This window comes from Lissotriton helveticus, chromosome 4_1 (assembly GCF_964261635.1).
Source record: "Lissotriton helveticus chromosome 4_1, aLisHel1.1, whole genome shotgun sequence".
NCBI classification, from domain to species: domain Eukaryota; kingdom Metazoa; phylum Chordata; class Amphibia; order Caudata; family Salamandridae; genus Lissotriton; species Lissotriton helveticus.
Genome location: NC_136063.1, coordinates 2,027,914,564 through 2,027,939,859, shown reverse-complemented (window position 1 = coordinate 2,027,939,859; position 25,296 = coordinate 2,027,914,564). Strand labels below are relative to the sequence as shown.

The 25,296-nt window shown below is 44.6% G+C and overlaps 1 protein-coding gene across 1 annotated transcript in view; it reads left to right on the top strand.

Moving 5' to 3' along the window:
* The first annotated feature begins 21,583 nt into the window (after positions 1 to 21,583).
* The window catches only part of TBC1D8B (TBC1 domain family member 8B), a 1,086,956-nt gene continuing 1,083,243 nt past the window's right edge, over positions 21,584 to 25,296 (top strand). Inside the window, exon 1 of the mRNA XM_078688663.1 lies at positions 21,584 to 21,864. Within this exon, the coding sequence (XP_078544789.1) occupies positions 21,735 to 21,864 (130 nt within the window). The 5' untranslated portion in view covers positions 21,584 to 21,734. The remainder of the gene's footprint in view (positions 21,865 to 25,296) is intronic.

Genomic DNA, 25,296 nt, shown 5'->3' with positions numbered 1-25,296 from the left:
ATATGAATGGAGATGACACACTTCAGGAGAACAACTGGAAGCAGAAAAATAGTATTTATTAGATGAATACGAAAAACAACATGTCCAACAGCAAATAACAATAATAGATACAGGCAACAAGCAACATTTAAAAAAAAAAATAAGCACATAAAAAATATAATGAAAAACATTCATATATGAAGGAAATTGATATTGAAAATGCACTGTGAAAAAAAGTAAAGAGATACTAGGATGATGGTAGAAGAAAAGAAGAGAGTAAAAAGAGAAAAACAAAAATATGAGAAAAGAAAGCAGATCAAGGAATAAAATTCAGATCTGAAGGTAAACGAGCAACAAAGATGAGAGGGGCAAGGTGACGACAGAAGCAAGGACAGCGGCACGAGTGAATAAATAGGGATAAGCCTCAATAGAAAATAAATGAATAACCGTAGTAAGAAATACATGGTAAAGGGAAGAAAAAGTAGAAAATGTTTGAGGAAATAAAAAATAGTGTAGAGGAAGAACAAGTAAGAAAAAGAAGGTAAAAGTACAATTATAGAATCAACAACAAACAAATATCTAGTAAATTCTAAGAGAGTACTAGAGCATTAGTTTTCCATATTTCTAGGAGAAGTATTATTGAGAAAGAGTTTCAGTTTAGCAGGATCATCAAAAGAACGTGACCTTCCTTCATGAGTAACTTTGCAAAGACAAGGACGAAGAATGCCATATTGAATGTTCAGGTGTCTCATCTGGGGACGAAGAGCCAAGAATTCCTTACGACATGCATTAGTTGCATTTGAAACATCTTGTGAGATGAAAATATTATGACCTGACCATGTAAGGCGTTGTTTGGATTTAACCGCTTTCAGGACATGCATCAATTCAGTGAACTCTAAAAAAGCATGATGATACCACGTGGTTTGGTAGAGTTGGGTTGAAGACGACCCAAATTATGCGCCCGTTATATGTTGAGAAGAGAGGAAGATTGGAGATTTAAGAGGTCCGGCAGGAACATTTTCAGAAATGACAACATATCTGGACCTTCAATATTTTCCGGCAGACCATAAAGGCGAAGAGTGTTCCTTCAATTGCGATTTTCCAAATCTTCGGTGTGAAGTTTGAGTTTATGAATTTCTTGTTCTAACAATAACATTTTTGTAGAGATATCATGGAGATCCCAACACGTTGTTCAAGCTCCAATACCTTGCCCTCTATGACTATCCAGCTGTCTTCAATTTGTTTTAACTTTTCGTTAGTTGTGACCATAAAAGGTTGAATGCAATGTACCTCCTATAAAATAGAATCCAGAATGGGATTTTGTGAGGTATGAATGGGGGAAGGTGGATCATTCTTATGTCTCTTTGGTTTGGCACCTGAGGAGGATGATCTAGAGGAGTTGTGAGGGTCATTCGCCATCTTGAAATGTGGAAGAGATCAATGAGTAGTAAATACAAGTGGACGAATGCAACCCATACACCAATGGAGAAGTTGGTAGGAGTATTGACCATCCAAAATAAACCAAAAGTGTTGGGTTGAATAAAAGCACTGTAGAAAACTTCTGTAGAGAATGAAGCTAAAATAGAGTACCTTTCAATATTATCTCAATGCGTAGAAATGCTGTCATCCACAAAAATACGACAAATGTTATGAGGTAACGTGAGAAAAAATTAATTCCCCCCTGAGACCTCAAAAAATAGAAGGGACCGCATTCAGCATGTAGCATTGGTATCAGGGTGTTCTTCCTCATATATGGTACACATGACTGCCACAGACTGGAAAGCATGCATCAGGTTGACATTAATGTGTGAAAGCAACTCACATGCAGGCTTTTTTAAAAACATTTTTTATTATTATTGTATTTATAGGTATTTTCCACAAAAAAAAAAACATTACATGACCATCAGCTCAACAGAGAGGTGGCATCAGCAAGAACATAAGGTGTATTGAAAACAATCTGTCTCAGAACCTTCCCCTCCTCCCACCCCCCCAACACCTCCCTCCCAACTCTCCTTTTCAACTTGTCATAATCGGTAAACAGCCGTGATATACGAAAGTCCGAGCTTGCAATCGAAGCTGAGTCCAGTACTCGCATGGATAAGTGCAGTTCCGCAGTTAGAGGCCTCCATCTCATTCAACCCCTGGAACTCTCCATAAAGCACTAGGTCCCTCCACTGTCCCACCTCCCAAACACCCACATCCATCTCCCCCCATTCGCCGAATTCCAGTTCATTCATCAGTCTAACCTCTCAAGCCATCCCCACGTCATCCTCCGGCACCTCATCAGCAGTGTCGTCGCCTCCTTGCTGACTCGAAAGGTAAGTTATCAAAGGGCCCCAATTATCCCTCGGCCGGGATTTCAGCGGCAGTTGTTCCGCATACACATGTAGATATTCCTGCCAAGTGGACATGTCATGTATCCACCCCTTGAATTTAGGCGCTCTGCCCCTACCCCATCTGCAAGCCACCTGTCTTCTGGCCAGGAGTATACCCATAATCAGGAATTTACGATGCGGTGTTTGAACGCCAGTTACCAATCCTAGTAGGGCTGTGGTGGGGTGCAGCTGCACAGGGGTCCCCAGCATGTCGGCCTGTCCCTGGAAAACCTCCCTCCAGTATTCGGCAACCTGGGGGCAGTTCCACGCCAGGTGAATGAAATCAGCAGAACTCTGACCACATCTAGAGCATCTATCGTCATCTCATAGCCGGAGCCTATATAGTCGTGCCGGCGTGTGATATATTCTGTGCAAGAATTTAAAATGGATTAATCGCAGTCTGCTGCTACCAGACTCCCCATCAGTCTGCAAGCAAGCTAGTTCCCATTGTTCATCTGTGAGTGGGACATCTAGGTCTTTATCCCATTCTATCCTGGCCCTGACTGGGGAGTCCGGGGGGGGGGGGTTTACGTACTCGCGCATTTGACATGGAGATGACATGTGGAGGGGCTTCCGATTGGAGTAGTAGATGAAGGGAGGTAAAGACCGCCGGCTCCTTTGGGAATTCCGGAGTCTTGGCCCGTACGCTTTGCCGAAGCCTAGTATACAGGAAGAGGTCCATAAAAGAGTACTGAGCGTCTCCAAAAAACTGGTCCTTGGTACGGAATTCCCCGTCAAGGTATGGGTCACCCCAGGTCACATAACGCAGTTTAGTTAGTAGGTTTAGGCAGATATTCTCAGTCGTGACAGGCAGCAGAGGGCAGTTGCCCAATGGGATTCTGGGGGAATAGATCTGGGTCACCCCCTTGGTCCGCGCCAGCCAGTGCCATGCCTTGACAGTGCAGGCCACAGTAGTGGGGTCCCTGTCCCTCTCCTTATATGGTGCAAACACATAGCCTGAGGGAGGGACCGGAGTCATATGGCCATCCTCCACAGCAAGAAGAGGCATGTAAGGGAGGGGTGGAACCAATACACGGCAAAGTGTGCCTATGCACTATGATAATATTGCTCCAAGTCGGGCACATCGAAGCCCCCGTAGCGATACGGCAGAGTAAGGATGTCGGTCTTCAGGCGCGCTTGCTTCCCCCCCCCCCAGATGAGACGGATCAGCTGCTTACGCAGTGTTTTGAAGAAGTAGGCATCCGGTGAAGAACTTGGTAATTTCGCTCTCAGGGAATACTTACTAATATAACAAGAACTTGGCACAGACTCTGAAAATATGAAAAGACATCTTTATTAAACTTAACATAGTGAGGCCACGTCACCCAGAAGCCGTAGCAAGTGGATGAGGTAGTCTGCTGAATGGTCTCAGCACAGACCTTTTATACCATTTATTATGCCCTAGGCACACATTTTCTCTTTGAAGTACATTATTGTTGGTCACTCCAAGGACGTGCACACAAAGGACTGTATGATAACAAACCCACTTTTCAGTTTGTCCAGCCCAAAATTAATCATCAAACAAACCCATAATAAACATTCTTCTTTAGACAAGCTGGACAAGACCCATAATGAAAAGGCCCGCAGCCCACATCATAAATAGACCATAAAGAAGGAACAGAAACAGATAGGAGCAAGATAAAGGGGTGTGTGCGTGTACAATAAACATTGCAATGTCCTGCTCTTTGATCTCTATCTGACCAGCTGCGTAACAAGGAACTGGCTCAACGAGGTCAGCCTCGGGCAAGGGAGTCAGCTTTCGCCAGGTCATGCAGGAGTCAGCACAAACCCATGCTAAGGTTATGTCCTTAAATACTTGTTCTGCCACAGTGAGGGCCTACTGTAAGGGCAATCCACAAAATGGCTGCCGTTCACAAAATGGAACCTGAGGGTTCAGAACGAAAATGACGATTTCGAGGTGAAATCGTTACTGGAATATGACGAAAATGCTTGTACATAGTGTACTAGCCATTTTCGGTCTTTTGATACCAAAATCGTCATGCTACGACAAAGTTTATTACACGAGTCCAGAATTTTCAGTACCACAGACGCTCCTTTTGCCCTTACATAGGCAATATCCTATACTCACGCTAGTCTGAGTCCAGGTCTATATTTATCAAATCATCAAGATGTTGCTGAAGCATAATCCTATTACTTAGCGACTCTCTCGGGGCAGGTCTCCTTACACACGCAGTAGCACAAAGGCCATATATGGCAGGACCAAATAGGGAATGCCTCTATCTGTAGTATGTGGTATAAGACAACACACCCAACAATTAGTGATGTTCACTACTAACTGGTGTCGATGCCGAAACTGTACAAAAGGAATGATCAGTAAACTCTGACCTCCTAACTAGTCCATGTTCAGGTAAAATCTGGAAAGAATGCAAAGAAGTAGAAGTAGGAAGAAGACATAGGTTGGGAGGTGGGTACAGATGTGAATTGGGCAGCAAAAACAATCCCACCCATAAAAGACAATGCCATGTTTAAAAAATACTAGAAAACACGTCATTAAGAACATATAGACAAAGTAGTGACCGTTATTACAAATGAAATCATAATTTTTCACAACCCTAAGCAAAAGGTAAATCCTAAAATTATTTAGTAACATTGTAGGTCTTCCTATGCATTTCCTGTAATTTATTAAATGTTCAAGTGAAACAGCGGTGACCCTCATTAATGCCCTGAGGTGAAAATGGGATACTCTTCCACAGGAAATGGACTTTATTCTGCTGCCAGTTGAACAATAAAATCATTCTCCTAACACTTAGTCTATACAATCACACGGAAACCTCTTGTGAAACCAACTATGCCCAGAGTCTGTTCAAAAACCTCTCTGGCAGGCTTCTATTGTCCAATCAATTCTGCTCCCGTTGTTGCATGGACCTTTGGATTCAGGCCTTCCATGCTCTGATGCTCAGTATCTGTTGGAGTGCCCTCCTGGCAAACACTCATAGCTCATTCAAAAAGTCTCAATGTCTCAAGGCAGTGCACCGTATCTCTCCTCTGCGGCAGACACTACAGATATTGTGCTCTTCTCGTGCAGACCCGGGACCATTCTCAGACTCCAACACTCATCATTCAGTGTCAGAGGACGCTCAGGCCGCTCTTTCATGGGCACCAGAATGGAGTGCCTTTTGCCACTCTTGGATCCTCCGGTGCACTGCACTTCCGTTGAAGCAAGGGAAAAAAGGGGTGCGTGGCCAAAACTCAGGCCAAGGGGCTGAAGGGACTGCACACTGTCAGAGGTTAACCAGCACATAACAGGCGCTCTTTTGCACTGAAATCTCAAGGGACTGTGGCAAAACCAGCTCCTTCTTCTTTTCTGATGTTGAACGCCTTCTGATGAAGCAAGTGCGATGCTTTAAACAGTTCATTGTACAACAAGGGGACTGCAAACAGGTGGCCTGCGATCTTCAAAGGGGTGGCCACAGCCATGGGACAAATCTGCGTTCGTTGAAATACACTGTCATTCAAAGGCAATACAAAAACAAAGGCAATAGGCAAAACAGTGCCTCTAGTCTCTTCAATTGGGTTTCCGTGTGAGAGCATATCTTTCATCATCATAGCGACATGGGAATTCTATCTGAATCGATGTCCTCACACATAGTGGCATGTCTAATGGGGCAAACACATGTTATCTCAATGATACACATAGGTGTTCCTAAATTCCTCATCTAGAACATCTCAAAAGTGGGATCACATACATGTTATCATAATAATTGTGCATCAGGTGGGACTATGCAATGCAAAAGCTAATGATCAAGATGTGGGAACAAAAGACAAGAACTGGAGAGTCCTGGTATTTCCATTATTTAAAATACATCTGGTTCATTAAAATTAAAGCAGCAGAAAAAGGAACTAAAAACCAAATTAGAATAGGCATTGAATTTGTCATATTAAAAAAAACGTAATGTGTCTCCTATTGAGGTGGAAAGCTTATCTTACTATAGTATTGAGTCAGTTAATCAGTCCTAACAGTCCTAACAGTTAGACTGGAAAAACATCAGAATAGGCCTAAAGAAAATTCTTAGAAACCAGTCTAGTTATGCAACAGGGAATTATACATAAAATGGGGGTCCATGGTACATTACTGCAATCTGAAAGTACGAACCTGAACAATACACTAATAATAAATAAAAGTTGACTGGTGAAAGGAATACGGAAAAGAGAATAGGACACAGCTAAAATCCCCAATAACTAGGCCTGATGTGCTTGGGTGATAGTCAGGCATGTGACACAATACCAAGGGTATGGGTGATACACAAAAAAAAATCACAATAGTCTACAAATTTAACTCTACCATTGGCCACTACACCATATACGGTAATCTCAGCTAATGTTCCAGTTCCTTCTTCAGGAAAAAATGAAACCTGGTTTCTTTTACGGTCCAGAGCCATGGAAAGCCACTTAGGAAGCAGAATAAAACTGACTAAGGTGAAATTGAAATTAGGTCACCATGTACAAGAGTCACAAATCTATAATTTATCCTTACGTCCAATCAGGATATATAATTTTAGGGCTGCCTGTTCCTTACAGGAAAGGGCAGTATCGTGACTACAAATGACACAATTTGCTGTTTATTTTTCTTCAATACTTAAGCCAAATTTGACATACACTGGTGAAGTGTTGTCTGTCTGGTTCACAATATGAAAAAAAGAAAAATCATATCTGTGAATTTTTGTATCAGCGAAAATTTTACCCAACTGTTGACAGCGACATGTATCGTCATACATGTCCCTCACAACAACACGGGTGAATTTGTAATAATTTCTTAAGCGGCAACATACAACATAAAACATGCAAAAACGCACAAAACGGACGTCAAGCCATCAGATATACTCGCTGTAAAACGATAGCATATATAAATGAGCGGTGACGCATAATACCATGTAAGGATACCCTCCTGTTTGACAGTAGATCACCAATAGTTGGTATCTGCTGTCAAATACAACTTTCGGACACATAGAACCAGCAAGACCAATTCATGATAGAACAAAATACACAAACATGAAAAATGCATGGACATTTCTTTTCAAAGGAGTTGCGCAAAAAAACAAACATCTCATTTCAACCAACCAAACTCACGTGTCTTGAGCCCCCAGAGCAATCCATGAATGTTCTGTGAGCAGAAACGAAAAGGAAGAAAAAAAAATACACAGCACACAAAAGAGAGACATATACAATATGTATAGATAATACATATAATAAACAGACATCAATTGTAACTTTTAAGCAGAAGACAAAACATGATACACATTAACAAACACAAAAATAAATTTCCATTACTTAACTGTTACCATCTTGTCAGTCACCTTGCAACATGAAGCCTTTTTAACTTTTAGAGGTAAAATCCTTTCCCTGACACCTAAAATTAGCCTTGTGCCACAATCTCCATGATAAAAAAAAAACTTCTTAATTGGCAAATCGTTCTTACTCATTCATGTAGGCTTCAAAATTTTAGTAAAAGGCTGCATCCTATTTTTTGTCTGATGTAATGCAACACTTCGTTTTCTGTCAAAATAAAAACGACTAGCAACATTATTTTTTTAGAGAAGAAATACAAATGTCATGATGTTGGGACTTTTAAAGAAACCTTTCAAGAAACCTTTTTTATATTTCCCTTTGGAATTAAGTCTTTAACTTTAAGCCAGAAATTCCACCTTTCAGAGGCCTGTTTAGCAAGGTTATTCTGCATTTCACAGAGACAAGGCTCGAATTTAAAAGGTCACATTGTCAACATGACAATGACAGAAGGCCTACTACATTTACTGTGAAGGGTTCACACATACCAGTTTTTAGAACAAATGTTTGCTACCACCCTATACAATGATACTCATTTTAGCAACCTAACATTGATGAACGTCTGAAATGGGCCCCGCTAAATTTAGAACCTTCAACCCTGATATTAAACACAAACCTCTGCACCGGGCACATTGGCTCACCGAGCTATGAAAAACAACCTCAATAACAACCCACAAGTTTGTATTATGCACAAATGTATGCATTTACTGAAGCCAGGACATTTTCAAGCTATGGTAAATTACAAGAATCTGTGTTAAAAAAAAAACATTTAACTCAATTTCGACTTTTATCTTTGGGGCACTTAAAAATAAATATCCTATAATTGTTTTACATATTAATCATCCTCAGGATGTTCTTTACACGTTACAGATATTAGACATTAGTCATATCTCATGTAAATCCTTGGAAAAATGAGCTTTTTACGCCTGCGCCAAGTGAAAAGCAACATGCAAATTACCTAATTACACCGTAACACATAACTTAAATCAAATTTTAATACTGGGAGGTCATAGTATGAGTATTAAGCTTTATAAATATCAAAAAACGATTTTAAAAAGCACTTCTTTTTTTTTCAAATACTTTTCCCATAATTAATATTTTTGGTTCAATGAAACCAATTATCTGTTTTTATGATAACTCCACATATAAAGGTAAGCTGCATCCCTTTCCTATCATTTTTAGATGCATTCATTTATGCGCTTACGCACAAAAAGCCTAACTTAAAACATGACATTTTTCGCGCCATTTTTAAAAGGCAATCAGTATTTAGCAAAAGAACCAAAAATATACTTTAAAAAAATTGCTTAAAGAGAAGAAAACCCCATTTGGAATGTCTTCCAGTGATACAAAGTGATGAACCTTATTTTTGTAACCCTCTAAAACACTATTCTGAAATGAAAAAAATCCAACTGTGCTAAGTCCTGGGCTAAATAAACATTCCAATGCTATTTATGGCCTTTGAAAAACAACATCTGCTGCCTTAAGGCAGGAAAGGCTGAAACCTGAAGGAGTGCTGAAACCTGAGCACGCTTTCAGTTTTACTGAAAACAGACATTTCAAGTTTTTAAAAATGCGCGTGCAAAAAGATGCATTTAAATCTAGCAAGAAAAAATTCACTTTTTATTTTTAAAGTGTTTGCCTTTTTCATGTACTACACAGGTAAGTGAAAAAAATGCTATAAATTTGTTTCGCTACAAAAGACACAATTATTTTTGAGGCCCTTCGTATTCCTAGTGAATGTGAATTTTAACTTATCTATTTTAAGCATTTAACAGTTTGCACATATGCGTTTTTGCTTAGTCTGTAAATTAAATAGCAACACATAGCGATTTTAGCATGTGACATAGTAAATTGCTGGCGTGTTATTTAATTTCTACTTAATATTAATTAATCTGACATTTTACTTAACAGACTGAAAACATCAAGAAACCTACAAACACATTGAGCTCATTGCAGACATAAAGAGAAAAGATTTAAACACTCAGGACACATAATACAGCGCTGTAGCTATTACTGAAGTTACACTAATGAGAAAAACCACATAGACATTATAAACACACATTGAACCCACAAATCGACACTCAGGACGAAAACAAAGCCATTTGTAAATACTAGCTGTAAGTCATATTTACAAGAAGCACGTCGCAATAGGGTTCCAAAAGACTGCAAAAACCATAGCCCAACAGACTGCTGTATGTAATCGCATCCACAATACACTTAATTCACTAGCTTTGGCTGGCAGAACACCAAAAATCGTACAGAACAAAGGATCCTTTGTTGTATTATGTCATATTTTAATTCCCTGGGATACAAAATCACCAAGGAAGAAATATGTTTTTAAATCTAAACCTATTTAGATATCCATTTAGGGGAAGCCGGCTAATCCAAACGTATACAAAGTTGGCCAACACAAATCTCCAAATTTGCTAAGATCAGGCATCTTAATAGGGGATATTGATAAATAAGTACAAACATTATGGAACTATAACCATTTTTATCAGTGAGATGCTCCCAGCCATTGAAAGGGGAAGTTTTAGCCATTTCGTAATGTTATCAATCACTTTGGTGGTATTTAAAATCATCTCCCTCCCACGTTAAGGGGTAATCCAGAGGGTGCGAGAGTGTATGATCAGTAAGGGGGAAAACCGCAGACTTGCCCCAATTTATTTGTACACCGGCGATTGCTCCAAATTTAGTAATTTCCCGCAAGACCGGGTTTAAATTTTCCTGAGGTTTGTGAATGTATAACGTAATATCATCAGCGTATAGTGACACTAGCACTTGCCTGGAGGGATATATGAGGCCCCTATGGTTGTGGTGCTGCCGCAACTTGGCCACCAGGGGTTCTACTGCTATGGCATAGAGGACGGGGGAATGGGGACAGCCCTGCCTAGTCCCTCTGGTGATGGTGAAGGACTCCGAGCGCGCCCCATTGAGAATCACCCTAGCACACGGTGCAGTGTAGAGCAGCTTGATCCAACAAAGGAATGACTACGGCATCCCCATGTACGCCAGCGCCCCCATCACGTAGTCCCACTCTACGGAATCAAACGCCTTGATGGCGTCCAGGAAGACTGCCACCGCGGCACTTCGCGGATCAATGTCCTGAATAATGGCCAGTAGGGTCTGTAGATTATGGGCAGTAGCCCGGTTTGGCACGAACCCCGCCTGATCCGGTAGCACCAGTAGTTCTAGAAGGAGGTTCAACTTGGTTGCTAGGACTTTCGCCAAGATTTTGGAGTCGCTGTTGAGGAGGGACAGAGGTCGGTACAAGTCACAGTGTTCTGGAGGTTTTCCGGGCTTGAGCCGGGAAAGGATCTGAGCTTCTCTCATCGTGGCAGGAAGCGTACCCTACTCTAGTGCCTCATAGAAGACCGCTTTAAGGAAGGGCGCCAAAATAGAGACATATGTTTTGTAAAAGTCAATGGGGATACCATCAGACCCCGGGGATTTCCTCGACTTCATGCCCATTATCGCTTCGGTGTTCTCATCCACTTCGAGTTCATGAGCTAAGAATTTGCGTTGTGCGTCTCCCAGCCATGCTAGGGCGACGTCCTCAAAATAGTCCCCGAGAGTCAACGTGTGTTGCCTTTGGGACGTGTATAGCTTTCGGTAGTACTCTGTTAGGGTAGCCATTAGTTCCTGAACCTAGGGGGTCTAATTGCTCCGGCAAGCGATTTCCCGGGTCTGTCTCCCTCCCCATACACTCTGGCCTTACAATGTTTCCCCCGAAATTTTCATTCCCGGTCGGCAGCCTCCTTGTAATCTGATAGCTTCTCCAGCTGGCTAGCCCTTAAGGCGTGTGCGTCGTTACGGCCCGCTATTTCCCGCTGCAGTCCTTTCAACTCCTCCTTGAGTGTGGTCAGAGTCCATTTGAGGTCCCTCAATATGCCCCCCCTTTGGATATACACCATCCGTGCACTGTCACTTTGAATGCTTCCCACACTGTAGTTAGGCTAGTCACTGATCCAGTATTTCTGGGGAAGAATTCCGTTATCTCCTGCTCTATTTCAGCCTTAAAGGCTGCATCATGCAGGTGAAGGGGGTTGAGCCTCCAGTTAGCATAGGGGGCCAAGTCCACAGGAGGCCTCACTTTGACAAGGACTGGGGAGTGATCTGAGAAGGTTTTAGCGAGGTGGGTCGCCTTTTCCACCCAGTGTGCCATACCCTTGGAAACTAGCAAATAATCCAATCTGGCCCAGGTGTTGTGTACCGTGGAGTGATGGGCTCCTTCCCACATGGCGGGGTGCAGGTATCGCCACGTATCTATCAAGTTGTCGGTGTGTACCATGTCATGCAACGTGTGTTGGGATGTGGTGTAGTAAGCGGCTGTGGCAGAGGACCTGTCCATGCAGGGGTTAATAACAGTATTAAAGTCTCCCCCCCAAAACACATGTCTGCACCCAAGTGTGATTAATTTATCACGTAGTGTGAGCAGGGAGCGTGCATTGTCAACATTAGGGCCATAGTAATTAGCGAAGGCAACATCGTATGAGTTGAGCCTGCCCCATAACAAACAATACCGTCCATCGGGGTCTGCGTCCCCCCTCCAGCAACAAACCTAACCCCTCGTCTAATTAGGATGGACACTCCCCTAGAGTAGTTGGAATAGGACGTGACACTTGTATGTGATGCCCATCGCGAAGCAAACCGGGGTGTACTGCCCTGTGCAAGATGCGTCTCCTGTAGGAGGGCGACATGAGCATGATGGCGGTCTAGATAGCCCAGCACCTGTCTACATTTCCTGGAGTCATTCAGACCTCTAACATTCCATGAGATGATATTTAGAGCTGTTCCATCATTATGTGCATTATCCATACCTGTCATAATGTGCATTCTGCATCCAAACACAATCACTTGCTCTTCTGCGACTTTTGTTGCTCACTTTCGTTCCATCCATCCCCCTCCCTCCCCTCCCTCCAACACCCACTCCGGCTACCCCAACATGCCAGGAAGAAACATCCCTCCCCCCGTACAACCCCCCCAAATGGAGCCACAGAGCTCCTAACCTTCGAGACATGTCTAAAAGAAACAGGGGGAATGCCCTCAAATTGGGGGGCCACTAGGGGCTCCCGCCAGTACCACTCAACCTCACTAATCGCACCCATCCGCAACCTCCCAATAATGAGGGGTCGGTCTGACCGGACGGAGGTGAGTGGCCAGGCGGCTTAATGTACCACCATATCAATCACAAGAAGTTATACATCACCAATCTGCAGAGCGTCCATCATAGATCCAGTGCCAGCTCCACCCAGTGTTCAGGCTAAGATGGGGAACCGCCATCAACCAGGTTCCGAAAGTGTTGAGTGGGATCTCGAACGTCGTCGCATGGTTCCCTCCCTAGTGGATGATCGCCTGTCGTGCTTGAGGTAGTCCTCCGCCTGCTGTGGGGTGGTGAAGATGCGAGGTGCCCCCCTGTGATGGATCCGAAGTTTTGCGGGGTACAGCATGGCATACGGTATGCCTTGGGTTTGCAGCTTCTTTTTAACCGCTACGAATTTACGGCGGGCTTCCTGCACTTGCTGGGTGAAATCGGGGTAAAAAGACAAGGTGGTGTCCTCATATCGCACTTCCCCTTTCTCGCGGGCCAATCGTAGCACAGTGTCTCTTTCCCTGTAGTTCATAAACCGCATTATCACCGGGCGTGGGGGGAGACCCGGGGCGGGACGCTTCGCCATGGATCTATGAGCCCGTTCAATAACCATGTGGGCAGAGAAAGAGTCTTTCTCGAACAGATCAACTAGCAGTTTTTCCATGAAGTCTTCAAGCCCCCCCGTGTTGGTCATCTCAGCAAGGCCCAGCATGCAAACGTTGTTACGTCTAGAGCGAGCCTCCAACTCCTTGTTCTTGTCTGCAATAACTTTTAGGAGTTTGTCCATTTGCAGAGTGTGTTGCCTGCTCGTGCCCGCGCCATCCTCCAAATGTGATACTCGCTGTTCCGCCTCCTTCAGCCTCTATTCATGGTTGTCCAGCTTCACCACAACGCCGTCAAGCCTTGTGTTCATGGAGTCTATTTTGGCGTTGATGGAGGTGAGGCTTCACTGCACGCCTGCCAGCAGGGCCTTCCACTCCTCATCTCTAGAGTCCGGGGAGCACTCGGCGCCCTGTTCCTTAGTAGCGCTGCTGGGCGTTTTACTAGTGTCGAACAGGAGTTTCGACTGTTTGGGTTCTGTCTTCCCCATGGTGAGCTGGGACGTATAGACGGTGTTGGGGCGGCTACCTCGACCCCCCTTACTTCAGCGCCTCGATTACTCCCTCCTGTGGGCCAAGGGTGCGCATCCAGTGCAGTCCACCTAACAACAGCAGCGATTGAGCTAGAGTTCAGGAGCCCGCCACGGGTATAACTAATGCCAGGGTTTCTGAGCTGTCGCAGTCCACAGTAGTCCGTGCTCTTTTCCTCCAGTGTGTGCAGCCAGCGCGTTAACAAAATGGCGGCGAGTGGCACAGTATTTTCAGGGGAGGTCTCCTCTCCTCAGAGTGGTCGGTATTGGAGAATGAGCGCCTGCGGCAGTACAAGTAGCGCAGTATTTTAATGCCAATGTCACTAATACAGCCGCCCCGCCACCATGTGCAGGGGAATTAGCCCCAACCTACTCCTCAGTATGACATAAGCAGGGCCAGCATAAAATTAGATCTCCTGCCGCAGATGTAGCTTCTCTCCCGGTCAGGGTGGCCCCACTGCCTCTCGCACCCAGTCGCAGCACAAAGACGGCGTCTCATCGTATGTTGGGCCTCCGCCAGACCGTCGCAGCCGGCCCTCCTCGCAGCTGCGGCACTCAGAGTCGGTGCGGCTCTGCCACCCCTCTGCCGCTTCCACACGGGGAGGAGGCTGTTCCACGAGTGGGGTGGGGTGTACCCCCAACGGGCCTGTGAGCTCTGCTATGCACCCCCCAGGCAGGGGAGGCGATCCCTCAGATGTCCTGATTGGCACCGACCTACCGCGCTCACCTCTGGCCGCGTCGTGTATGGGCCTATGCAGCCCCGTCCTCCCTTAGTCCTCGTGGCCCAGTCAGGGCTCCAGGGCGTGTAAGATGCGTCTCGCCTCCGCGGCAACCAGCGTGTAGTGGGCTAAATGTTCGGTGCACCGGCACAGAAAACCGTCCGCAGCGGTAAACATCGTTTACAAAATGCGGTGTTTACACCGCAGTGCCTTTACAACGATGCCATTACAAAGCAAGTCGTTACTACGACTTGCGCTGGATGGCGCTGTTGGGCAAGGAATGTTGTAATTTTATATTCCAACACCTTCCCTACTGTTACATGGACTGGTGTTGGAATATAAAATTATAATATTCCAAAATCCGCGCTCTCCAACGCAAGTCGTTGTAACGACTTTCGTTGTAATGCCCGCATTGTCAAGTACCGTGATCTTTTAGATCGCGTTGTACTGACATACATCCGTCCGCAGCACCAGCGGGCCTTCCGCTCCTGAATGGTGACCTCAGTAGGGCGATATGAGGTGGCAGGATAGGGTTGGTGTGCAGGAATCCGCCTGGCTCGGCGGGAGCTTTACGCCGAGGTGGCCATTGCTGTCCGGCGCCACCTAGCGCCCGCCAACTCACATGCAGGCTTATGTGGAACTTCATATCTTGCAGCTGACATAAGTATATCCAGAGACTGTGGAGAAATCCTCTATACCTCTACATCAAAGTCTGTTTCACATAAACAGGAAGGCAAAAGAGAAAAATGGAAGAAAAAGAAGAGCTGCTCATTTATATATCATTAGTAGACTTTAGCAGTGAACCGGCAGCATTTTAACACAAGCCGTAGCAAAAAAGTAGTTTTACATGCATAAAGAACAGAACACGAGCATCGCGATTCTAAATGGCGGATGCCAGAGCTTCCATGAAGAGAATTTCACTGCCGCAGGCTATAAGCTTTATACTGCAGGAATTGCACAGGGAATGCGGTTGCTGAACTCACCGCCGCTTCAGGGATCGAGGGCCACCATCTGCGTCAAGAAAATCCGCAGTTCGAGGCACAAATGAGCTTAGAGTATTCAGCTTCCAAACTGAGCTCACTCGTATTCCACCATCCTGCTCCGGCGTCCAAGCCACGCCCCGTTGAATAGTAGGTTTATTCTTCAATGTAGGAAGACAGCACCAAGGACCCTTACAAAGCAGCTCCCATCATCAGCCCACAGCAGTAACTGACTCTCCTGGAGCTTCCAGGAAGCTGGCATTATAATCACCTTGGTAACAAGTGAGGCTGTGATGCAACATGCACCAAGAGCAGGAAACATAACATAGAAAACATTGGAACATCAGGATATAACAAGCGTGTATTCCTGAATCAGACTGCATAGCCTATTGTATAGTAATTGTATATCTATTCAATTCCTGGCAGCACAGCACCCAGGATAGTAAACTGCATTGCTAAACACTTGAGGGCCCAAAGGCTTCTGCATTCCAAACCAAAACACCTAGGTAAAACACATTGTTATTTATAACTCCAATAACGCTAACTCTCCCAAATGCAGACCTGTTGCATTGCAATTGCTTGTTAACTCTCCTGCTAGAGAACACAGTAAAGAAGGTTCGTCATAATGGAGCCTCCGGTTTTGTAATCATATAATAATTTGTTTCTCCTTATTAAATGTCCTCTCAGGGCCTTTTTAGGTTTCGCCTGGCCGTAGCACTGCGCAGCAGTGCTCGCGCAGGCGAAATCTTATGATCCTACAGTGTGGGGCTTTGTCCCGCCTTCTCTTCCATTGGCTAGCTCCATAAATGGAGGCTAGCCATTGGAAGAGATGGTTGTCAATCACTCTTTCCCCGTCACAACGCGATTCGGGGGCGTTTCTGTGTCTTTTTTTAAGTCCCGCCCTCTCCTCTTCCCATTGGCTGGAATTTTACCTTCCAGCCAATGGGAAGGGGAGAGCACGAAAAACACGCCCCCGAATCCCTACAGGGCGCGCTGTGCTTTAGCTTGTTCATATTATTTTCGCATATGTGCTCACTTCAGTCCGTTCTTATTTACACACTTGTTATTTTACTTTTTTATCCCGTTGTGGCTTTGTTCAACATGTAACATCATTACCTCCTAGCACCACGTTAAGATGGCGCCCCGGAAACATATTATTTAGCCAGTGTCACCGTAACAATGTTACGTGGTTTTGAGTCAGCGCTGAATTTCCGCGATTTAAACCTACGTGGTTGTTTGCCGTGTCGATTACATTTCTCCAAACCCGGTTGAGCAGACACGTCGTTCCTTCATCTGTTTCCTGGTGAGTGTTTCGAGTTCCCCCGCTGCCCTTTTGCTTTGAGAATACCTGTATTTTAGCAATAGCGGCATTTCGCTTATTAATTGCGTGTTTCTTTGCCTACTCAGTACTTTCACTTTTGGCCGTCCCCTGTCTGGTATTTCACTTCAATTCTGCCTAACAGGACACCAGTTCTTTGTGCTGCTGGTGAGTGACTACTCTGTACGCTTTTTGGGTACAGCTTCAAAACGCATGCATAGTGAAGTGTTTATTATTATGTGTGTGCTTTTATTTGTGCACTGACATGGTGTCTTTTTTGTTTTATGCAGTTTCAGATTCCCCTCATCCATTGAGGTATTTCCTACACTTAGGGTGTTTTGATATATATTTTCTTGCGTTTCTCAGCACATTTTGGTTGTTTGTGCTTGTTTCAATTTCCAACTAATGCAGCTCCTCCTAATGACGAATGTCCGCTCGAAGCACCTGCGGATAGTTTCCCGCACTAGTTTCTAGTGTCACTGGCAGAGCCTATTAATGGTAGCGTAACGGCTAGAGCGGACGACTGTGAAGCTAAGGAACCGGTTCCGGTCTCGGCGGGAGGCTCAACATCCTGTAAATCTGGACAAATCTCTATGTGCCTAAAATGAATGTGTCTGTCTGCAACGCAACTGGTGATCGCATAGAGCGCATCGATATCTTCGGGTCGAGTTCGCGCTACATAAAAAAAAACTGCAAAAAAAGTATTGTATTTATCGACCAGTATTGCAAATAAAGTTTGAGAGTTCTAAGGAGAAAGGATACTTTCCATGGTTGCAGAGTATTTTCATGTTTTTTAAACTGTGGTGTTTTGTAAGTTTCCCAGAAGGGTTCAAATTCCGGAAGGTTGGTGCAGCTATGCCAGGCTGTGAGTCACTGCGCACACGGGGTGCCCTGATAGCGCATACTGCCCACAGCACTGTCCATTTCTCTTTAAATTCATCAAAAAGCTCAAATGTTCTCCAAGTGCACTATCGCCCTATAAACCCCCCCTCTCCCTAGCGCTCAATGAGGCATCTGCCCGTTTTGTTAATTTATTGAATGCAGTTTTATATAGCGCAAACTTTACCCAAAAGTGTCAGAGCATTTTTACAGTAAAACCAAGTAAGTTACAAAGGTACACATGATATAATTTTCATCCAGTAAAGAGTTCTGACGCGTTGCAGAGCCCTTCACATTTACTGTAGCGGGTGCTTCTAAAAGAAGAGGCTCTATAAATGGAGTAGTACGTAGTATGCAGGTCAGTCCTTGTTTTTATAATCACGGCATGCTTTATATCACCTTCGCGCTGTTGTTTATCCTTGTATCTGGATGATATTGTCCCAACAGGTGTTAGGGACTCTGTGCACGTCACGCTACCAGGCTAGCTGTGAACCCCTAAGTGAATTATAAGTGTTGCAGTGAATTGTTTGCACAGTAAAGGGGCAGTGCCCCAAAGGATGGGGCCGGAGGGGCTGGCACGTCTGTGCCAAGTTGAGCCAGAAAGTTTTCCAAAGGAGGCGTGAAAGTCAGAAGGGAGGGGTGGGGGTGTGGGGGGGGAACAGGGACCTATTATCATCTGCTTTATACTCTGCCTGTGCCTCGGAGGTCTGCCCCTCCGCCTGACGCTCCCCTGTCCCCATAAACTAGATTTCAAACTCACTGTTTGTCCCCAAAACTCACTCTCTCTCTCATGCGTATTCCTTTTACACCCAGCGTCCGTCCGTCCTCCCCAAAACTCTGCCCGACTCTCTCTTCTAAAGTTTCTATTCTTTCTCAAGCCCAAAAATCTGCCTCTGCTCGACAAAGTCTATTCCTCAAATGCATGCTCCCATCTTTTTTCGGAACTGAAAAGTGCCACTGAATCTGATAAGACCACGGCTATAAATGGAGGAAAGGGCGTGGGTTTAGGGGGAAACGTCTTCTGAGCCATAAATCATGGAATTATGCAGTTTCCTGTGATCTCTCTCACCCCCCTACACACACACCACTTTCTCTTTTCTATGGGAATTCTCAGTGAACTGAATGTAAGCAGGAAGGCTTGTACTGTCGACACTGGGATATGAATATTTCTCAAAGTGTCTTTCACTTGTCCTACTTTTCATTCGTGTATTGGTTCATAATGTATATTGCTGACCCCTGAGAATGACGGAGTGCTTTACAATAAAAACCCTGTTTGTCAAGAAATGAATATTTTCACCATATTACAACAGTGAGACTTCAAATTGTGAGCAGTAGACCAGCAGGACATATATGTGTAAATGTGCTTTAATCATACAATAAAATGAAGTACATAGACTGTGAAATACATTAGTAGTCAATAGTAACATAAGGATATAAATATAGTGAGGATAACATTGGCGTGAGCTCATACCTCTGTGGTGGTAGAGACATAAGCATGTAGTGTAAACAAGATGTACACATTTGAATATTTAGCAGGACTGAGATAGTGAAGTAACAGAACCATCAGCAGGTGAGAATTGTCGCCATGTCAGAATGAGGCAAATCAGGGTTACTTTAAAAGGTGATTTTTTAGTTTTGATTTGAAGAGAGGGAGAAAGTGTTGGGCTCTATGAATAACCCGACACATTGGGTGTTCAGTGGTGGTAAGAGTTGCCATTTTCAAAGTAACTTAATCCTTATTTAAAGCATTCTTTTACCATGTAGCAACAACATTTATCTATATTCTACTAACTTTAGACTTGGTGTTATTGTTGAAACTTATAAAACACATTCAGTTGTGTTAGATGATCTTGCAGAGTTAAGGACTTTTAAGTTGGAATCAGTTTGTGAAAACACTATGCCCACTAGACACTTTTCTGTGGATGGTAACTGCTTCAGGCTCTACAGTTCTGCTTCAGCTGATGCTTCCACGCCACTATAAATTTGGGTTGGATGTAACTTAGATAATTTGCTGTTGCATAATTATGTAAAAATTACAGCAAAATTGCGGAAGATGAACTGGAAATGCTCGGAGTGTGTAACCCAGTATTTAGTACTATTCTCTTGGTGCAAAATGAATCTCACGTCGAGAATGGACCTGAGGATGTATTCTGCGTTGAGTAAATAGCGCTAAATGCAACAGAATGCGAACAAGAGCATCTTGCACTCGCTATATTAATTTTTCCTCTGGTAGGCTATTTCTGCCAAATTACTCATAATTACATGAACTGGCATAATTAATTTCATAGAAGTAGTGCAAAATTACTCCGGCGTAATTAAAATTTCACCTATGCCTTACCTTGTCTATGCAATTATGCGCCTGCCAAAAACTGCCCCTCTCCGCCACTTCCCCTATCGCCCCAAACGCGGTGTCTCCGTATTGTCGAGGAAGGGATGTCTTGGAATTTGTGAAAAAACAGCTCTTTAAAACGGGAACAGAGACGCTTTAGTGTGTCGACAATATGACTGACAACGTGATGTGCAAAAAGAAATAATACACTTGAAGAAAATTGCTCGAATTAAAATATGCAGGGTTCATCGGTTTTACGTCCGGGCATTCTCCACTGGCCTTATTCACCACAGTAACAACACGGGAATGGGGTTTTCATAGGCTGTTGTACAGCAAAAAAATGTACAGCGCCAGACTTCATCCTCAGTTTTCTCATGGGAACGCGGAAAGCAAACTCAACTAGTGGGTGCGCCCTTGCACTGCGAAGTTGGAGAGATCACCTTGGGATCTCCGTTCATTGCGATTTCTCTTGGTTTTGATTCAGTCGACCTCTGCTGTACATCGTCTTCAACTTATAGAGGTGTATAACAACCACAAATAGCTGCCAATTTTTAAATTTGCGTAGTGTGACATTGCTGTGCCTGCAGAGAGCTGTGTCGCTCTGTGTCTCTGTGTGTGTGTATGTGTGTGGGGGGGGTGCTCCGTGTGTGTGTGACTGTGTGTGTGGCTCTTTGTGTGTGGCTCTGTGTGTGTGTGTGCCTGTGTGTGTGAGTGGCTCTGTGTGTGTGGCTCTGTGTGTGTGTGTCTGTGTGTGTGTGGCTCTCTGTGTGTGTTTGTGTGCAAATGCAATAGGTATCGCATTTGCGAGAGATTAACACCTTGCGTGCGGCGCCGATTCCGCCCCTGTGCTGGACATTCCAGAACAGGGCGCGGTCGTGACGGAACCATTCCGTCATCAGCACAGCTCAGCCGTGACTGATGACGGAACGGTTCCGTCACAAGCATCGAAGGGGTTAAGCTATTTGCATTGTAAATGACAATGCCATTTATTTATCTGTTTTCAAAACCAACACAAAAATAAAAAGTTTGTCGTTTACAATGCCAATAGCTCTAACTTTTGCAAAGGCGAGACCGTTGCATTGTAAATGCTTGTTATTGTAGGGAATCGAGTATCACGAATTTCACGCCTCAAAAGATTTTACACGAACAGCAGACTTTCGATTTTAACACGTGCACATTATCTGTGGCATGTTGAAATACTAACCACAAGAATCATGAACTATGAACAGAAGAAGTCAAAGGAGCCACCAGGTGTTGGGTAACACGTTCATTCCCCTAACGATAATTTGAAAGAAACCGCCAGTCAGAGGCCTGACAGAAGCACGGCGTTTCGGAAAATGTAGTCCGACTCTTTAGCGTCCGTGGTCGTTTGGACGGTTAGTAACAATACTACATCTCCCAGAAGATGTTGCGCTCTCAGCTGCTTTGTCCAGCGGCTGGCGGTCGCAAGTCCAAGTGGGAGATGTAGTTCCTTTTTACAGACCTCCGCCCAGCTAGCCTGGGAATCTGTCCGCCGGCCTGGCTGGCAGGTTTGCTGCCTACGTGTAAGGGTGAGGAGGAGCCGTCAGGGAGAATGCGATAGGGAAGGAGGAGGCAAGCGGAGGAGGATAGACAGACCACCGCAGCTAAGATGTGGCTGCGACCCGAGGAGGTGCTGCTGAAGAACGCGCTGAAGCTCTGGGTGACCGAGAAACTCAATAGTTACTTCGTGCTGCAGCGGAGGAGAGGCTATGGAGAGGAAGGCGGCGGCGGGTTGACAGGTAGGGCAGCTGCGCCAGCAAGGGAGCCCCGTGTCCGGATACCTCCGAAGGTCGAGGCTGGTCCTCGCTCTCGCTGCGTGCAGTCGCGGCGGAGAGGTCTCCCCCAGGGGCTGCAGAAGCCCAGGCTCAGCCGGTCTGCAGCCCAGCAGGCTGGGCACCTGCTTTGCATTTATTCAGGGGCAGACAACAGATGCTGTGCTTAGAAAAATGATAATTGTCCGGACAGCCCAAGTTTGGGGAAGAGACCCAGGGCAGTGATAGGGCATTACATACTCAACATCATGTATTGATTGTCTTGGATGGACACCTAAGTGATGGCATCCACGTCAGGCATTTTTATATAGGATATTCTCCAGTGAGCTTGGTGTACATAGTGACACATGCCCACCCTTATTGAAATAACAAAATGTTTTCAGGGCTGTTTGCTAATGCCTAATAGTGTAACGTTTTATTTAACGTGCTGTTGTTTAATGGTTTGATAGAACTTCCATTGTCAGATCCAGTGCTTGCCCGGAGGCTTGTTCGTAAGCAGGTGTCGTAAATGGATAAATAAACCCCCCGCTGTTTAGCCGGTTATATGGAATTTCCAGAATGACGGAGAAGAGCTTAAAGGTGTATGTTACCTTGGCAAATAAAAGCAAAAGCTACCCATTGCGACAGGCTCATCAAATTATAGAATAGCATGGTTGGATCTGCATCCATCTGATTGCTGCAAGGTATAATTATTATATCTACTGTTGGGGATGGCATGGGCTTTCAGCTAAGGTTGTCAGATGATTCTATATAATAAAGTACGCAGTGATCTACTCCTGGGATTTTTTTTACTGAATATTGTTTTCCTGTTTGTAAGTCCAGTTTCCTCCAACGAAGTGAACTAGGACTGTAATTCCGACAATGCAAAGTAAAGAAAAAACAACCCAGGACTAGTGCACTATCTTTAGTAACATGAAGTCATCTGGCAACCTCGTGTTTTCTGTGCTTTATATGTCCTTCTCTCAATGACACTGTCGAGACAGACTAGACTTCACTCCTGCTTTATTTCACTAATGAAATTACCAGTTATGCAGCTATAAAATGCTTCTTTCTGTGCCCATATGGCCTATGGGTTTTTAGATTTCTCATTATTCTCCATGCACGTGACCAGGGAAAAAAGCAAGCATTCTGTTGTTGTACACCAGCTGATACCAGCGGATGCTTTTAGCCCACTTAAAAATCACGTGATACACATTTCAAATTTGCAGCTGGAATTCCACTACTGATTGCCTGTACATTGGTCATTGGGTTCCTTGGCCCCCATTTAGTTGTATTACTACTCATTCATACAATTTTCCAAGATTTTGCATGCTGGGTGAAATGCATCATTTAATAGACATTTCGCAAGTAGAGACCACACGCAAAAGCGTGTTGCTAACATTCAAATACATTCAGAAAACATACTGCAAATTGTTCCTCATTTTTGCACTCAAACTCTCAATTCAGTGCAATACAGTCCAGTAAAGTTATTACAGTATCTGTTTTTTCACTCTGTGATTTTGCTCTTATTGACCCCAAAAATGTATTGGAACCTAGAATATCGATGTTCCAAATAAATGACAAGACAGGGACTAGTAGTGTGCAGCTGCCTTGAACATCCATATCTAGTCTTGTCACTTAGAGTCCCTACGTGGTCAGACCGCAGCAACCCTTAATTCTAAAGTGATCTTGGTTCTTTGATTGGTTGGCATAGCAAGGGTGCCAATAGTCCTAATGCAAGGAAATACATTGGGCCCTCATCTCCTGGTTTTGTAGTAAAATACTACCATTGGAATGAAGTGGCCTCTCAGACCCCTGGGGCCAGGTGTCACTGCACCTACTGCACTATTGTTAACTATGTCACTGCCTTGGTTGTAGCCAGTGTATGGTCCTTGCAACCTCCGCATTTCCATGCATGCCCCTGGATTCACCTCTGGCGAGACTGCATATTTAACTCTTGTTCTTTGCACGAATACAAGGTACTGGCAGATCAGTTGCTTTTGGAAGGGTGTGAAAAGAGTGGCATTTATTTGTACTGCAGTGTCATTGGAATTATAAAGCACTTACTGTCCCTGATGAGGAGTTGAAATTTCTGGCGAGTAGCATGCAACTCCATATACCAAATACCTGGTTAATTCAGTGGCTGTTGATGATTGTTGGTTATTGGGATTGCTATTGTGCTCCAAAGGGAATGGTTCCATGCACCTGCTCCAGTTTCTTTGTGGTTGATTAGATTAATACGAGTTGTGTGTGATCATTACTAGGGGCGATGTGAGATTGTATAATTGTTTGGTGGGATGAAACGATAGGCTAGAGGAGATTAGGTATTAATGGGTCCATGTATATGGTTTCAAAGAGGGGAGGTTGCGGTCTAAGAAATGAGGTGTAGGCATTTACAGTCAAGGAGACTAAGGGAGACAGGCATACACCTACAAATAAGTAGGCAACACTCGGAGAGAGGGAGAAGGCTTGGAGACGATGGAAGAAAGGTGGGAGCATTACAAAAGAAACAAGAGGCAACAACTGAAAGTTCGTCTGTCATATTTGTATGTAGGGTTTCAGAATAGAGTGTGAGGAGGGGAGACCTTTGTTTTTAGATATACTGCAATCAGGGGATGTAACACCATAGAACGTAAAGAACAACATTTTAATATGAAATAGGATTTTTAGAAGGCTTTATCTTTCTTATTCTTTATCTCTGCTTTCTTTCTGCATGAGGCCAATGCTGACTTGTTAATTAATTAATATAGGAAGTGTGCCTTTCGCTGTCTTTCCCAGCCAATTTCCAGTTCCCCATCAGATGCACTACAGTAGAAGGTTTGACACATTACTTCTGCACCTCTCCGTCCCCTCAGGTGTGACAATCCGTTTTCACTCACACTAATGTCAGTGGGCACTGGGAGTTCCCTCACAAAAGTGCCAATGGGAGGGCGCCCCCCACCGGTGAAAGAGTGCACGAATTATCTGCGCTCCTCCCAGTGCCAGAAAGCAACGCAGGGCCAGGGGACGGGTGGGAGTATTTGACGGGAACACGAAAATAAACACGGCTCTTTGCTTCTGCCTGACAGATCTGCCAGGAGAGCCCGGTGCCAAGTAGGCTGCAGGCAGCAGAAGGTGCGTGTTTCTGTTCCGTCTGCGGGGGAGGGCTCGATAGTAAACATTGCGGTGCTCTGGGTGGCACTGCCGTGGGAGCCGCGGATGATAAACTCATAGGGGGCTGGCAGCGTTGCCGGGCATTGGAGGGCGAGCAAGGACGCCGCGCCCGCGTCTCGCCACGAAACAGTAGCGACATGGAAGGTTGTTGGCGTTTGTGCATGTTCCCAAGAGGCAAAACTACATCTCGTAGTTACGCTGTATTTTGAAGGTGTGTTCTAATTGTATTACGTCTGTCTTATTTATAAACCGGTCCGTCAGCATACA